This window comes from Megalobrama amblycephala, linkage group LG24, assembly GCF_018812025.1.
Source record: "Megalobrama amblycephala isolate DHTTF-2021 linkage group LG24, ASM1881202v1, whole genome shotgun sequence".
Taxonomy (NCBI): domain Eukaryota; kingdom Metazoa; phylum Chordata; class Actinopteri; order Cypriniformes; family Xenocyprididae; genus Megalobrama; species Megalobrama amblycephala.
The window spans coordinates 25,578,850-25,596,329 of NC_063067.1; the positions used below are offsets into that span (position 1 = coordinate 25,578,850).

General features: G+C 38.9%; 1 protein-coding gene across 1 annotated transcript; it reads right to left on the bottom strand.

Annotated features, from left to right (window-relative positions):
• Positions 1 to 2,045: 2,045 nt before the first annotated feature.
• LOC125260472 (potassium voltage-gated channel subfamily A member 3) lies at positions 2,046 to 6,430 on the bottom strand. Its single transcript, XM_048178854.1, has one exon. It carries the CDS (start codon positions 4,456 to 4,458, stop codon positions 2,902 to 2,904), a length of 1,557 nt encoding a protein of 518 aa, XP_048034811.1. The 5' UTR covers positions 4,459 to 6,430; the 3' UTR covers positions 2,046 to 2,901.
• Between the last annotated feature and the right edge of the window lie 11,050 nt (positions 6,431 to 17,480).

The following is a 17,480-nucleotide window of genomic DNA, read 5'->3' on the forward strand; positions in this document are numbered from 1 at the left end:
GACAAAATGCGCGTGACAATCGCATGCGATATATCGCCCAGCCCTAGTCCCATTCTATATACGATTCATCTATACATTGTATCTAATTTACATATTCATGTTTTCTTGGGGCAACATGTATGAAAAAAAGCGTAATAATTTGGTAACATTTTCATAAGAATATCTAATATTTCTTAGGAATATCGATATATAATTTCTTTCTCTATTCACTTGTGACTCCCAAAATGCCTGATAAGCATGATTTCAGTCCTGGTGTCCTCTACAGTGGACATGTATGAAACTGATGCGTGTCTCATAACAGAAAGTCATGTTCTGATTTGAAACCCCATTACAATTTCCAGAGATGTTGATTTATGACAAACAATTTGAAAATTAGCCAAATTTAAATTGATAATTAAAAAATATTATCATATTTCCACAAGAGTGCTAAATGTAGTCATTCAATCAATGTCAGTCATTTTAAAGACCAAGGAGAGAGAGAGTTGCCATGGTGAAACCTCCAAACATTCAGTATCTCTGAAAAGCCCTGAATCTTCTCTTTACAGGACTTTACCACTGCGACACATACAGTGTTCAGAGAAATTTGCTAAAATATAATGTCCTCTACAGTGGACAAAGTGGGAAGTCTAAGCTTGGGTCTCAGGAGGTTAAGGCCTCTGTAATATTCTGAGCCACGAGGTGGCAGCACTGCGATAGTCGTGACACACACACACACTTCTCAAATCAATGTCAACTCAAGGTGAGTTTAGGTGGGGCAGGATTCACTGTTATTGACCACATTTGGATAAAACAGTATTTAATGCCATACCTTAACTTATGGCCTCACCAGCTTTGCATTTCGTATCTTTTTGTCTTATTTTTAAAATGAAACCAATCAGTGCTTGTGCAGAAATGAAATGATTCGAGAAATTGAAGACAAAACTAAACTCGTGCATGCAGGAGCAAACCAACATAAAAGTATAACTCTTTAGCCTTTGAATTATGAAAAGCAAATTGTTGTTAATTAATATGAATAATGAATATAGGATTCACCTGTTTCTTAAGACAGGCGAGATGTCCATCCTACGGGAGAACAGAGATGGCAGGAGACTCGTTTGGCGTAGATACAGCAGCCTCTTGTGAATGATCAGTGTATCGCAGGCGCTCTGCTTCACACATTCATTTTTTACTTCGGTCTGTCTGTTGGACAGTGTTTTGTCTATAACAATTCAGTGATGAAACTTTCACGTGTATTGCACTTTATTATCCCAGAGTGTGGCTTAATAGTTGGGGTCTTTTGAAGATACTCCAGTACAATTACTATTGATCGTGTTGTTGTTGTGGCCCTCTCTTTAGATGAGAAAATCCATTTTCACCAGTTTACAAAATCCAGCAAGATAGCGAATCATACTTCAAAACATTCTGGCAGATTACTAAAAAAAAAAAAAAAAAAAAAAAAAAAAAGATGCCATGGCAACAATAGCGGGTTACCGAGGAACCTATCGTCGCTATGGAGACTGCATCACTCCAACGTGATTAGAAGTATCCAGTCGAAAGCGCTTTCAGTCTCTGATCTTTCCCCTCCCTCTTGTCTTGAACTTCAGTGGTCGGTACACATTAGAAATAATCTGTGCTTGAATGATAACAATTTAGATCTGAATTATAAGATCTGCACGAATCATACCACAAATGGAGAAAAAGTTCACATTTAGCATCTTTCACTGGTTGATATGGAACGGGCTCTTGACGAGACAACACACAACAGAAGCACACAAAAAAAGTCATTTTAAGACACTTATTCCAACAAGTGATATGTTATCTGAACAACACTTGTCCATAATGTAAGAAAATACACAATACCTTTAAATAGGCTACCTTCTTTCATTATAATAAGCGCTTCCCTCCTTATTCTGGTACTAAGTTTCCAGCGATGTAATGTCAAAGTAGACTACGCGATGCAACGAGTGCATTTGAATAGAATAGCTAATAACTTGTCATCGACGATATACTGCTTTTGTGGCAAGCCGTTTCAACATTTTTCCCTAAACTAGTTTTTTTTTTTTTTAATACATTTTTATTACTAATAATTAGTGACTTGCCAGTAAACTATTCATTAAATACTAGTATTTATTATTTTGCTACTAGTTCCAGAAGTAACAGCAACAACTTGATTGTTTCCGGAAGATAATTGATTAAATATTCACTTCCAATGATGTATTCTAATTGTTGCTGGCACTTTCTAGTACTTATTTATTAGATGCTAATACTTATTTATGAGGCACTGATATCTATCCCAATAATTATTTAGATATAATTTACAGCATATCACTAGGTAAAATTGCATCTTTAACTTGTCAGAATGGCTACTCTTTATAAAGTATGTTTAAAAATGTTACTAGTACATGCTAGTCAGAAGTTAATTGTATAATATATATCTGACATAATTCAATAGCAAATATTTTCACAGCTTGGATATGAGGGAATATAAGTAACTAGTATCTGAAAAATAGTAGCCTACTATTGAGTGCTCGAAGTGGAAAACAAATGTGCCGGGGTGTCGGATTGACTACCAGCAACATGTGAGAAAATAAAAAACTGATTAGTAATAAAAAAATGTACGCTACTAAAATAAAAACAAATACTAGTTAGTTTAAGGAATAAATGTTAAATTGGCTTGCCATACTGAAGACACACATGTTGCCTATATGAATGAACGTACCCTAAAGACAGCAAATAGATTGAAAGCCGATGAGGGCTTTCTCCTCACAGTAAAATGGTTCAATCAAACAGGTGCATGGGACTGGTGCGTTAAACCTCTGCGTCGTGGAAATGGAGGGCGACACACTCAGCGCTTGACTGTCATGACATTAACCTACAGCGTTGCCATTGCGCAGACTTGCACTGACACGCGCGTCTAGACGCCTAGACGTCTGTGAACATCTTTTTAATGTTTACACAGTTTTGGTTGTTCTGAGCGGGAAAGTTGGGCTGCTTGAACGCGCTGTTGATGCCCTCCTCAATGACCATGTACTCCGACTTGCTGAGCGACGACGTGCTGCGCGTCTTCTTCAGCTCCTCGGAGGAGGACAAAGGCTGACAGCTGCCGATGTGGAGGTACTGCGCCTGCTCCTCTCCCTCAGTCTCTCTGTGGTAAAAGTAGTTGAAATTGGACACGATGACTGGCACTGGCAAAGCGATAGTTAACACGCCCGCGATCGCGCACAGTGAGCCGACGATTTTGCCCCCTATGGTGACTGGGTGCATGTCGCCGTATCCAACGGTCGTCATGGTTACCACCGCCCACCAGAAAGCATCAGGGATGCTGTTGAAGCCCGAGTCGGGATCGTCCGCCTCGGCGAAGTAGACGGCGCTCGAGAATAAGATAACACCGATGAAGAGAAAGAATATCAACAAGCCCAACTCGCGCATGCTGGCTTTGAGCGTTTGCCCCAGAATCTGGAGTCCTTTAGAATGCCGCGAGAGTTTGAATATCCGGAACACGCGGACTAGTCTGATGACCCGGAGAATGGCCAAGGACATCGCCTGCTGGCCGTTGCCTTGCCGTTCCGCGAGTTCTGTCCCCAAAGTGATGAAATAGGGTATGATGGCCACAATGTCAATAATGTTCATGATGTTCTTGGAGAACGTGGCTTTGCTCGGGCACGCGAAGAACCTGACGAGCAGTTCAAAAGAGAACCAGATGATGCAAAGAGTCTCAACCACAAAGAACGGGTCCGAGAAGGGACTTGTGAAGTACGGGAGAGTTCCGTTCATAAGCGGGGCGACCGTCGTCGGGTCTTTGTCGTCCCGAAACTCGGGTAATGTTTCCAGACAAAAGATAACGATCGATATCAAAATGACCAGCACCGAGACGATCGCAATGCCCCTGGCCGGACCCGAGCTCTCCGGGTACTCAAACAGCAGCCACACCTGTCGCTGGAATTCATTGGTGGGCAAAGGACGCTCTTCCTCCTTTATAAAGCCCTCATCCTCTCGGAATTTCTCCATAGCCTCCTCCCCGAGCTCATAGAAGCGTATCTCTTCGGAGAAAATGTCAATAGGAACGTTCACGGGTCTCCGTATACGCCCCCCTGACTGGTAGTAATACAAAATGGCATCGAAGCTCGGGCGATTCCTGTCAAAGAAATACTCGTTTCTGAGGGGGTCAAAGTAGCGCATTCTCTTCTTGGGGTCGCCGAGTAAAGTCTCGGGGAACTGGGACAGGGTTTTGAGCTGTGTCTCGAATCGCAAGCCCGAGATATTGATGACAACTCTCTCGCAACACTCGTGGTCTGGCTCGTAGCGCTCCAGCGAGTGGTGCCCGGGCAGCGCCGCCGACTCCTCCAGCATGTTGTCGCAAGCAACAATTGTCATGGTGTCTTGCTCGTTTTCGGTGTATCCGTGGTTCACGAGGTTGTTGCCCCGGTGCTTGCTTAAGGAAGGCGGAGGCGAGTGGAGGAGGCTAAGGTGGTCGTCCATACAGCTGCTTAGGTGGAGGGGCAGTGGAAGCCGCGCCTCCTCCACAAGCTCCTGTCAGCCACAGCCGCCCGCCGCTGCCGCGCGTCCTCACTCTCAAATCGCTACTTTCTCAATCCGGTCTTCCCGCCCACGGCGCGCGTACTGTGGGTTATAAACATGACTGCTCCCGCCCACGGCGCGCGGATGCTCATCACACATCTACACGGCGCCCAATCGGAAACCTGACAGACATAAACATGAACCCCAGACGCGCGTCACCGATGCCCACAGTTTAGGGGAGGGGGTGTGGGAACGCGCATCAGCGACAAGTGCAAACGTTAGGTTACCTAAAATGAAAACCCTCACTGACATTTGTTAGAATAATTGCAATGCTCATATGTAGGAGCACATGAATGAATAGTTCATCATACTGAGGTTAGTGTCTGACTCAGCTGAGCAATCAGTCTATGCTGCGCAGAATTTGAATTGTATTATAAAGCAATTCAATCTGTTGAAGTTCATCTCGCGCAACAGTTTTGGCGCCCTCGAAATCTAAATCTATAACGAAGTGATAAATATGACAGCTTTGTTAATGTGCTCTCCGATACAGATCCTAATGGAAAACAAACGAGCAGCTTGTTGCAGAGGTTACCAACTTTTGTGGTTATTATACTGAAACAAGCCCGTTAAAACGACTATATGATTTCAGGACCCTTCAGTGGATTGTTTTGACCTCCTTTGGTGTGTTCAAGATTTAATCAGCTGAGTCAGATCACTCCCCATAATTTCGCACTCTTCATACGAAAATATTGTTTGAATGTTATCAATAATGCTGTATTGGTTGTGTCTGATGTGCTTAGCATGCACACAATGGACTTACATTCAGAATGTCATTGAGAGCATGTTCCCCCACCTTCATGAAAATGAAAGGACACGCGCCAACGTCACTGTGATTGACATTTGGAGCGCAGCAGGGACTTCGTCTTTGCATAACACAGCAATGGATTAGTCGCAGATCCATAAATATGTTATATTTTATTGCTCGTTCACACCTTGATATTGATTTTGACGTCACAAGGCACGAGAATATCAGTCAATATTCCCCCCACAAAGTGTGTTGGTAATGTGCGTGACCTGAGATTAAAAGCCAGGAAAATATTTCGGAGCTGTCCATAGTTCTGAAACCGGAAGATTCACCCTATAAACTTCTCACCCGAGCCCATGATTTAACTCAGGGATCCCCTATGGGTATCAACACATTCAATACTGTATGCGTATCCAAAAAAGGCAGAAAATATATACAGGAAAAAATGAACAAATAAACATATCTTTTGTCAATGAGGTGGTGCTCATATTTTGTCAGGCTCTATCAAGTAAAAAAGCCACTGACTGGAATGAAGGAATTTCAAAGACACATTTTAAATGTAGATTCTTTTAAATATTAATATTATGACCTTTAATAAAGACAAGGTTAATTGAAGTAGTCAAATGGAATATCTTCAAGAAAACTCCAAATTATTCATGATTGAAAAGTCATAATATTTAAAATGCAACATGAAATAAAATATGTTTGAGAACTTTTGTGAAATCATTAATTCATATTGTTTGAGAGCATTTTTGAAAAATGTTTTCAATAAATATTTAGATTTAAGTGCTGTAATCATCAAGTAAAAAGTAATACGATAATGTTTTTTACAACTTGAGTAGGCTTGATGGTCCACAACTTAAAGGATATCTATCATTTCATAAATACATTTATAAAACGGTTAGGTCCTGTCCTTTGATTCTGATTGGTCAATAGCTGTGTTTAATCAAAGACTATACTTTGGTTTTATTCACAATAAAACATGGCTATGACCACTTCACCCAACGGCTCTGTGTATCACCACACAACACCCTTAGCAACCACTCTTAGCAACGTAAACTGTTTGTTCTCAATTGATATTGTTCATTGAAGCTTACTGCATTATGTAGAAGAGTATTGTGAGAAAGAGATTGATTGAACGTTTGAAGATTTAGCATTTTCCTTCAGGTCAGTCCTATGTTCATAATAAAAAATATGTTTAAATGTCCGCTGCAATATCTTGTCCTTTTAACAGTTAAGGGGTTTTCCCGTGACTGACAGTCGGTAGTCAAAACATTTGTCAGTTGCGTCTTTTTCCATGTTCACAACAATTCAGTCTTTTCAATGTAAAAGTCTTCGCTACTGACTGACGCACTCATAAAGATAGCCTTTGCCGCCATCTAATGGCATAATAATGTATCTTCTGTTGCTGTTCACGGTCAGGGACGATTTTTTTTCTGGCAGAAGGAAGGCTTTTAGTTATTTTACTTCATGAAATTTTCATTGATACGTATTTTTTGTCTTTCATATTTGTATTGTGTGGTAACCATTTTAAAAAAGCAATAAGGTACTCAAGGCTGGTGCTGTATCGTGAATAAGTCACCACTTCGCGATGTGCCTAACAACGCCCTTCAGCCATGACTTATTCTCGATACAGCACAGCCTCTTGTACCTTATTACTTACGTATTTCTTTCTTCTGCAGAAACTCAAAAGAAGATCCTAAAAAAATAAAATAAATAGATAAATGAAAAACAGTAATTTTTCAAATATCTTCATGTTCCACAAAAGAAAGTAAATACAGTTTTGGGGTGAGAGTGAGTAAATGATTCATCACATATGTTGGTGGAGTATCCCGTTAACCTGTTTAATCATGATTTCATGAGTCATGATATGAACTTGGCACTTGGTATTTTAAAAAAATCGGTCCCACTTTATATTAAGTGGCTTTAACTACTATGTACTTACATCAAAAAATAAGTACAATGTACTTAATGGGTTCACATTGAATTGCAAAACACATTTGCTGCTATTGAGGTGGGATACGGGTAAGGTTAGGGAAAGCTTTGGCGGTATGGGTAGGTTTAAGGGTTGAGGTAAGGTGTAAGGGTTGGGTCAACAGTGTAATTATAAATGTAATTACAGAAATGTATTACAGATCTAATTACATGCAGGTGTTTTTAAAATATAAGTACAATGTAAAAACATGTATGTACACAATAAGTGCATTGTATCAAATGATTATTTTAAATGTAAGTGCATAGTAGTTAAGGCCATTTAATATAAAGTGGGACCAAAAAATCTATCTATCTATCCCTTACAGTGAAAATGACTCCTTTACAAGTTAGAAGTCACCAATTCCAAAACAACTTGAATAAAAGTCTTAGAATATCTGATTTTAACAGTACTTAAGTATTTTACTTATACTAAATATAGGCTCAAAGATTCACTAGTCCTTGACACCAAAAAAACATGCCAGTGAAACAAGAAACAGTTGATTTGTAAGAAGAGCAATCAAATTTATTTTCTATAGTGAAAATAAAACCGAATACCTCAAAATTGCAATAAATCAAGGTCTTCACTACAGCCTCTTAAACGTCTATAGACAGTCTCAGTTAAGCTCAAGTGCTCAAAAAGAGCATAAGTAAATCAATATCCTTCAAAAGCTCTCTTCAATATAACAAATAAATAAAATAATGTTAAATACAATTAAAAAGTCAAAGCCTTCTTGCACTGGATGTGCCTGTTTCGGTCTCATCGGTGACTGCAGTCATGTCATGTTCTCATATACAAAACACATACTAGCGATTCACAACTACTTGCTAATGCACTCGCATTCACATAAAGTAGCCTTGTTGACAAGTTTCAGTGAGTAACAAGATGTAATACTTGAGTGCTTCTTTTGTAGCAGAAATAAACTGCTGCAGAAAAAGTTAGGTACCATGCAAAATGTAATGAGTAATTGCTCATTACAAATGTAGTGGAATAAAGAGTAGCTATACTTATTCAAAAATGTAGTCAAGTAAAGAGTAAAAGTTGCTACTATCTTTGATACTCCAGTAAAACAGAGTAGCCAAAACGATACTCAAGTGCAGTAATTAATTACTTTTACTCAAATACTTTACACCTCTGCTATCTATCAGATTGGATGTGTTATAGGTGAACCTCCCACGGGTCCAAATGTGTTAGTATGACGGAGACGGAGAAACAGTCTTTATTTGTTTAATTCTATGTCTTTCTCTCACTCACTGGACTGTTTCCCAGAATCCGCACACTTCTCGGAGCACTCAGGGATTGTTCCTTTTAACACACAAAATGATTCAACAGTAGAGCACATTACCCTGGACATTTAGAAGAAAAGCAGCTCTCTTTCTGCCTGCTGTCTGTAGTCTGGCTATTTGGCTGGGTTTTTTATTTTATACAACAAAACATATTTACATTTAAAGTCCAAGGCCCAAGGATGACATCAAAACCTTTACAGGCGCATATGAAGTAATTTTTGTCCTGTGCACTCAAAGCTGCAGGTAATGGAAAATAACATTGATGTGAATCTGCAGCGTTTTGAAAGTCCATGTGAGCCAATAACTTATTTATATAATAGATTGTGAATTAATTTAAAATGTTTGAGCATTTTCATTCATTTTATCCTTTGCACGTCAAACTGAAAGAACAGACAATGTTTTTGTCTAATTACTTTCAGTAACCAAAATGAAAATTGTCTCATGTCAATATGTCATTGTGGCTATTGGCTTTTCTGTTGGGTCATATCTACTTCTGTTGGGTCATTTATAAGCCTTAAACATTTGCTCAAATGTTTAACTTCAGTCTTTGACTCATTCTCATTCTTGTGATGTTTATCATACCTGACATGAACATCATGTCAAGCAACGTGTCCTTACACACACAACTGCATTTTGCCATCCACCCTTGTTTGAGGTGAGAGTACGGGGTCTCGAGTCATTTCCGTTATCTGCTGTGAGTAGCTGCAGATCTGAAAAGACTTCATTAGTGCTCTTGTAATGGTTAGGTAATTGAATTGGGTTCTTCAAAGTGCTCTCCAGTTATATTGCTCTGTCCTCCTACTCCTTCAGAGAGTCTTTTGTTTATGTGCAGTTTGTCCTTGGGGTTCTTTTCAAACTCCATATTCACACGTCATTCTTGACGCATTTGCCAGGCAAAATGACATGCTTATGGATGCGTTTACATACATAGAAGCGCAAACACATGCATCCAGTTGGGTGTTCTAGGTGGTTTTTAGGACATTTCCAACAGGTCTAAGTCAAAAAGAGTTCTATCTCTATCATATACTGATCTGTAGATATGGTTCTAGTCCCTGCATCAATGTAAAGGATTTTTGTCTGCATTATGGTCCATGATCACCCTTCAATTTGTAACGTCAACGAGAAACTTTCAACAGAAGTAGGTCACACGAATTGTCCTAAATGCTCTAAGAGGAGAGTGAAGATCATAGAGATATTGTTTATGCTGTTTCTTGTCATGGTGTAAAATTGGATATAACGTTCCATATTTCAGGTTTGCAAAGCAATCATTTGAAATTAAAATCATGTTCACATGTATATTGTTTACATCTTATGGTTGTACATAATTTTCTGAAGAGACTCGATTGCTTTATACGATGAACAGATTGAATTTAGGCTTTTACTCACATAAACATTGATCAGCGAACATAAACAGAAGCTCAACCGAACCTGCATAAAATAAAAATAAAATAAAATTAGAAATGTAAAGCTTATAATTTTATAAAAGCTTATTCTTTTGTTACTGGAGCAGTAAAACTGTTTATGCTGTTACTTGTCATGTTGTAAAAGTGGATTTAACATTCCATATTTCAGGTTAGTGAGCGACCATTTGACAGACTGTCAAATATAGCTGTTTTTTTTTTTTTTTTTTTTTTTTTTTGGATAGGTCTCATTTACTTCCATTGGTAACTGCCCTACTGCAACCCAGAGTTTTGCTTTTTAAAGAAAAGGATAGACCAGTGAAAACACTGCAGTCATAAATGCTGTCGATTGACATTTAAAGTGTTAGTTCACCCAAAAAGAAAATTCTGTTATTAATTACTCACCCTCATATCGTTCCAAACCTGTAAGACTTTTGTTCATCTTCAGAACACAAATGAAGATATTTTTGATTAAATCTGAGAGCTTCATGTCCCTCCATTGACAGCTACGCAACTACCACTTTGACACTTCAAGAAGCTCATAAAGAGATCGTAAAAAAACTAATCCACAAGAATTGAGCAGTAGTCCAAATTTTCTGAAGAGACTATCGCTTTATATTATGAACAGATTTAATTTAGGCTTTTATTCACATATAAACATTCATCAGTATACACATCAAGTTGTGGTAAACGGAAAGCTCATGCATGATTGCGTGACATACGAGAACCAATGAGGTCCATTCTCGTATTACGCAGCATGTTTGAGCTTCTACAAGAAACATTAAAGTTCATTCTCATGTTACGCAGCACGTATGAGCTTCCTCAAGAACCAGTGAGGTTCATTCTCATGTTACGCAGCACGTTTGACCTTCCTCAAGAACCAATAAGGTTCATTCTCGTGTTTCGCAGCACGTTTGAGCTTCCTCAAGAACCAATGAGGTTCATCCTCGTGTTACGCAGCACATTTGAGCTTGCACAAGAACCAGTGAGGTTCATTCTTGTGTTACGCAACACGTTTTGAGCTTCTGCAAGAACCAATGAGGTTCATTCTTGTGTTACGCAACACGTTTTGAGCTTCTGCAAGAACCAGTGAGGTTCATTCTCGTGTTACGCAGCACGTTTGAGCTTCCTCAAGAACCAGTGAGGTTCATTCTCGTGTTACGCAGCATGTTTGAGCTTGCACAAGAACCAGTGAGGTTCATTCTCGTGTTACGCAGCATGTTTGAGCTTGCACAAGAACCAGTGAGGTTCATTCTTGTGTTACGCAGCATGTTTGAGCTTGCACAAGAACCAATTAGGTTTATTCTCGTGTTATGCAGCACGTTTGAGCTTCCTCAAGAACCAATAAGGTTCATTCCTCGTGTTACGCAGCACGTTTGAGCTTCCTCAAGAACCAATGAGGTTCATTTTCGTGTTACGCAGCATGTTTGAGCTTGCACAAGAACCAATGAGGTTCATTGTCGTGTGTTATGCAGCACGTTTTAGCTTCTGTAATAACCAATGAGGTTCATTCTTGTGTTACGCAACACGTTTTGAGCTTCTGCAAGAACCAGTGAGGTTCATTCTCGTGTTATGCAGCACGTTTGAGCTTCCTCAAGAACCAATGAGGTTCATTCTCCTGTTACGCAGCACGTTTGAACCTCCTCAAGAACCAATGAGGTTCATTCTCCTTGTTACACAGCACCTTTGAGCTTCCTCAAGAACCAATGAGGTTCATTCTCGTGTTACGCAGCATGTTTGAGCTTGCACAAGAACCAATGAGGGTAATTCTTGTGTTACGCAACACGTTTGAGCTTCCGCAAGTACCAATGAGGTTCATTATCGTGTGTTATGCAGCACGTTTTAGCTTCTGCGATAACCAATGAGGTTCATTCTCGTGTTATGCAGCACGTTTGAGCTTCCACAAGAACCAATGAGGTTCATTCTCCGTGTGTTACGCAGCACGTTTGAGCTTCCATAAGAACCAGGTTTGTGAGGTTTGTGCTCGCACGCCATGCAGGTTAGTTTGAGCTTCTTCAATCAATGTTTGTATGTGAATAAAAGCCTGAATTAAATCTGTTCTTCATATAAAGCGATTGAGTCTCTTCAGAAAATGTGGACTAAACTTTTTGAAGGGTCAAAGTGTCAGTTGGGTAGCTGTCTATGGAGAGACAGAAAGCTCCCAGATTTCATCAAAAAGATCTTAATTTGTGTTCCTGAAGATAAACAAAAGTCTTACAGGTTTGGAACGACATGAGGGTGAGTAATTAATGACAGAATTTTCATTTTTGGGTGAACTAACCCTTTAACCCAGAATATTCAGTAAGGTATAAAGCATCATCAATCATAGCACAACCAGTACAGGACAAGTTACACTGGAAGATGAATATTTAGGGTTAGAGGTTTTACTAAGCAATGAGCATGTATAATAATAAAAGCTATATATATATATATATATATATATATATATATATATATATATATATATATATATATATATAAACTTTCGTGCGAGCATCCAGGCATACAACTTGCAGGCAGTGTTTGGGGGTGGAAAGAGCTCTAATGAAGACATAAAACACCAGCACATAACCTCAGGTCAGCTTATAGATGCCTAATTGTGCAGGAAGGATGCTGTTATGTGCAGCTGTTTCCCTATTGATTTGATTTGCATGATTGAAGACCATGTTATCATTGTGCCTGCACACTTTATTTAAAAGGGAGGAAATATCCAGTGTTTTAACACTTACACTGATAAAAGGGCACTCTAAACACTCTTTAAATTGTTACAAGCAAACAAGTATGTGTAGTTGCATTTGTCAGCAACAAAACACAGGCATGTAAAGAACATGTAACATCCAAGCAATGCAGCAGTCTTGATTTTCTAAATTCATCTCGTTATTCAGGCCATGGTGCTATAAAAAAGTGCCAATCGCGTTGTGCTGAGAGAAGAGCAATGGGACAGCCACAGGGCTTTTTAGGATGGTTTCCACTGGCTCAACTAAATATAGATGAATCCGAGGTCTTATTAACCCGCTAAATGAAGCTACCTCATGCACTGCTGTGCTGTACTGTGTTTTAAAACAGGTTCAGGTCTGTGGTGCAAGATTCTTCAGGATAAAAGTACTCTCATTTTGAAAGCATGACAAGGTTGACAACAATGTTTAGCAGCTTCAATTCTCTTGGAGCATTATGACATTTCACATTGAACAGATATTTATAAGATTAACATGCAAGCACATTTAAAAGGTCAGATAACATAATACAACAAACCTCTTTGTTAAAGCGATGAAGGTTTTATATGAGCATTTGGTGAGATGAAATAGCCATGTGTTTTGCCTAAGGACTGTTATCTGAAGTGCTTTTTTTTTTTAATTATCTGAGTTGCAACCCATAAAAAAGCAGCCAAACTGCATGGCTGAATTCAATCTTTTGTACTTGTTTTTAAATGTCATGCAGTCACTGAATTTACATTCAGAGTAAATCATATGAAATCTGACTCAGATATGGTTCAAGTAACATATAAGCATATGCAATAGAAAATAATTATGTCTATCCTTAGGAAAATAGATAATGTTAACAATTGTTATTTTTTTGTTTGTTTGTTTGTTTTTGCTAAATAAGTTGAATAATTTACATTAGTGTTTTTTAGAGCTGCTCTACAGCAGAATTGAATTCTGATTGCATCATTGAATCATTATTTTTCTGTTTATCCCTGTAAAGCTGCTTTGAAACAATCTGTATTGTATAAAGCACTGTAGAAATAAAGGTGCCTTGACCTGACTTGGCTGCTTGTCTTGCACTGTCTGATGCAGATTTGGGTCACTGAAAACCATCATCACTGAGGCCTAAATACTGATGCCAGTAGTCTTTTAAAATCCTACAATCACTCTATATGTCTTCAGTGATATGTGGGATATATTTTCCCAAAAATCCAATCAAAATTAATAAGATATTAATTTTGCTTAACAAAAAGTCACTAGTGTCAGTTGCGTGTGCCTCTTGAGGCCAGGGGAGTGAAGTTTACATGCACAGCTCTCACTAGCTTGCCTCCATGACACTTGCAAAGTCAGTAGTCAGTATGTCTGTTTGGGGAGCACCCAAATAAAGCAGATATTAAGCAGACAGTCTACTAATACTCTAATGACTGCTAGCTGACACTCACCCCCCTAAACTTCACTCTCACCTGGGTCACGACATCAATGTAACCAATTCTGTTCGAGCTGCCCGCTCTAAGCAGGACTCAAACCCTTGTCCGCTGGCATGGGAGTCGGGCACTCTAACAAGGAGGCTAAAGACCGCAGTCTCTAGCGTCAGTCGCTAGAGTGCCTCTTGAGATCGGGGGAGATCGGAGTTCGAACTGCCCTGTGGGTTTACATGCACAGCTCTTACTGGCCTACATCCGTTACACTCACCCCCCTAAACCTCACTCCCACCTGGGTCATGACACCAATGTAACCAATTCTGTTCGAACCGCCCGCTCTAAGCGGGACTCAAACCCTTGTCCACTGGCATGGGAGTCGGGCGCTCTATCAAGGAGGCTAAAGACCGCATTCTCTAGCATCAGTCGCTAGAATGCCTCTTGAGATCGTGGGAGTGGGGTTTACATGCACAGCTCTTACTGGCCTACATCCGTTACACTCACCCCCCTAAACCTAAACCTGTTCGAACCGCCCGCTCTAAGCGGGACTCAAACTCTTGTCCGCTGGCAAGGGAGTCTGGCGCTCTAACAAGGAGGCTAAAGACCGCAGTCTCTAGCGTCAGTCGCTAGAGTGCCTCTTGAGATCGGGGGAGTGGGGTTTACATGCACAGCTCTTACTGGCCTACATCCGTTACACTCACCCCCCTAAACTTCACTCCCACCAGGGTCACGGCACCAATGTAACCAATTCTGTTCGAACCGCCCGCTCTAAGCGGATCTTAAACCCTTGTTCAATGGCATGGGAGTCAGGCGCTCTAACAAGGAGGCTTAAGACCGCAGTCTCTAGCGTCAGTCACTAGAGTGCCTCTTGAGATCGTGGGAGTGGAGTTTACATGCACAGCTCTTACTGGCCTACATCCGTTACACTCACCCCCCTAAACTTCACTCCCACTCGGGTCACGGCACCAATGTAACCAATTCTGTTCGAACTGCCCGCTCAATGGGGACTCAAACCCTTGTCCGCTGGCATGAGAGTCGGGCGCTCTAACAAGGAGGCTAAAGGCCGCAGTCTCTAGTGTCAGTTGCTAGAGTGCCTCTTGAGATCGGGGGAGTGGGATTTAGATGCACAGCTCTTACTGGCCTACTTCCGTTACACAAAGTCACTTATAGTTAGTATGTCTAAAGTGGACCATCAAAAAAAAGTATTACGGTTTCATGTTTTCTTCTCAATTTCCAATTACTCCTTTCTCGTTTGACAATAATAATAATTGTGCACAACATAGAGAATATGACATGATTGTATATCAAATTATAGCCCTAAGAAAATGTATAAATTACTACTTGCTTTAGTAACTTTACTTATGTATGCTGAGCTAGGTGATGATTCAGTCACTGTTAGTTAAAAAGGATTGCAGAATGTTAATTGGTATTACACCATAAAAATGTTCACTCCTTTCTTTGGTTTTTAACTTTATACTGCCGTTAAAACAAACAAACAAACAAACAAACAAAAAACAAACAAAAAAATACTGGTGTGGTTTGTGGTGCTGCTATATTCATGTGATGTAATTTCTCTGGTATTTACACCACATTTAGTAAGATATGTGGAGCAATGCTGGACAGAAGATGGCTACTGGAACACTTCAAATACTCACTAACTTGATACTGGGTTCAGTATGAAGTCCATGCTCTGCATCACAGCCAGTGTTGGGAAATTTAATGTAGTGATACATGTTGCTTAATTACATTATAGCAGCTGTAGCTGTAATCATTGTTTTCATAGCATTAACAAGCTGCTTTTCCAAGTAGCAGTATATAGTGCCAAAACTGAACACTGTGCACAGTTTTTAATGTCACATTGTTTGGACATGCAGTTTTCCTGCCAAGAGAATCAATAATCAAACACTTTCTCCTAATATGTCCTCTCTCTCATATGGAATTGGACAACTGATCATTAATTTGGATGATTCATAAACAAACTGATTCAAAACAGTTGACTGATTCAGCCCACATTTTAGTTTTTTAGTATTCAGTTCTATAAACACTGTGTAACATCCCACAAGCAAGATCTCGTTATGACTATATCAGCTTGTGTGTAGGCTCAGGTCGCAGGTTATCATGGCCATTGCACATTGTTTCTTTTATACAACTGTTAAGTCAATAAGGAAGGACAAAGAAGTGTTCCAAAGTGTCCCATCTTGTGTTTGGACCCTTATGAAAAAGTAGTACACTTTAGCGTGCTTTTAAAAATAATTCTTATGGAAATTATAAACTTACATTCATTACATATACACTGGGAGTGGGATATTTACAATTGGATATTTACAATTAAATAAAAATGTATTATAGGTTAAATTTATAATAAATGCAATTAGTTGAACTTAGGAGTGCTGTTTGACCCATTTACATTTGGCTTATAAGTACACCTTTATATGTAATTTCATAATTACTTCTATTGTCTTTGAAATATGGTTGAAAAGTGTACTGCTGAATGTACTGACAAACATTTACAAAATATACTTTAATGTCAGTTCTGTTGAAACTTTTATGTTTTGATGTCAGTTGTAATGATGAATGTGCAATTTAGTACATTTAAAATATATTAACTTGTAATACTGAATAACACACTACAGTGAAAATTATAATCAAGTACTTTACATGCGCTTTAGGATGTTAGTCAACACATCAAAATAAGTGTGCTTCTTTAAAGCATGACAAAAGATTATTAAAACAATGATTTAAAATGTACTTTAAGTAAAACTTTTCATTTGACATTACAAAGTGCACTTTTTAAAAGTATACTTGAGTGTGTTAAGAAACATAGTCATGGAAGAGAACTCTTAAGTGAACTCTCTTTTGGACTTTCATGTAATTGATATATTATATGCCAGTATAGTTTATAAAAATATTGTTTTTCACATTGAAAACGCTGTTCAACCAATCAGAACTATAACTGTTGTATAAAGCTATCTAGTATTAATATTTTACTATTTTTTTTAGTGTTTATGTATGCCACTAAGTTTGTTTCATGAGTCACAAATTAAATAAAGATGTGCCTGAAAAATACAGCTCAGATTAAATGACAAAATAGCTGAGACAGGCCATTTATTTTGAACTGAATGAGAAAAATTTACATACAAAGTTAAAATACCATTCATCAGATACATTACTGAAATGTGAATTTGGCAAACAGCTTTACATTACTTACATGACTGAAAAAGCTGCCTGAATGCATTTCCAAGATGGCCACTAATTGAACTGACTTGCAGTGAAAGGAATACTTTTGTTACTTGACAAATTGTTATATATTTATATATGAACATACACTGTAATATCAATGCAAACAATGCAGTCAACAGTGTAGGATGTGACAGAGTGATGTACTCATGCAATTGCTGTT

Bases quoted from the DNA above. Each gene is read 5' to 3' on its own strand.
- LOC125260472 (XM_048178854.1), bottom strand. From the start codon at position 4,458: ATGGACGACCACCTTAGCCTCCTCCACTCGCCTCCGCCTTCCTTAAGC.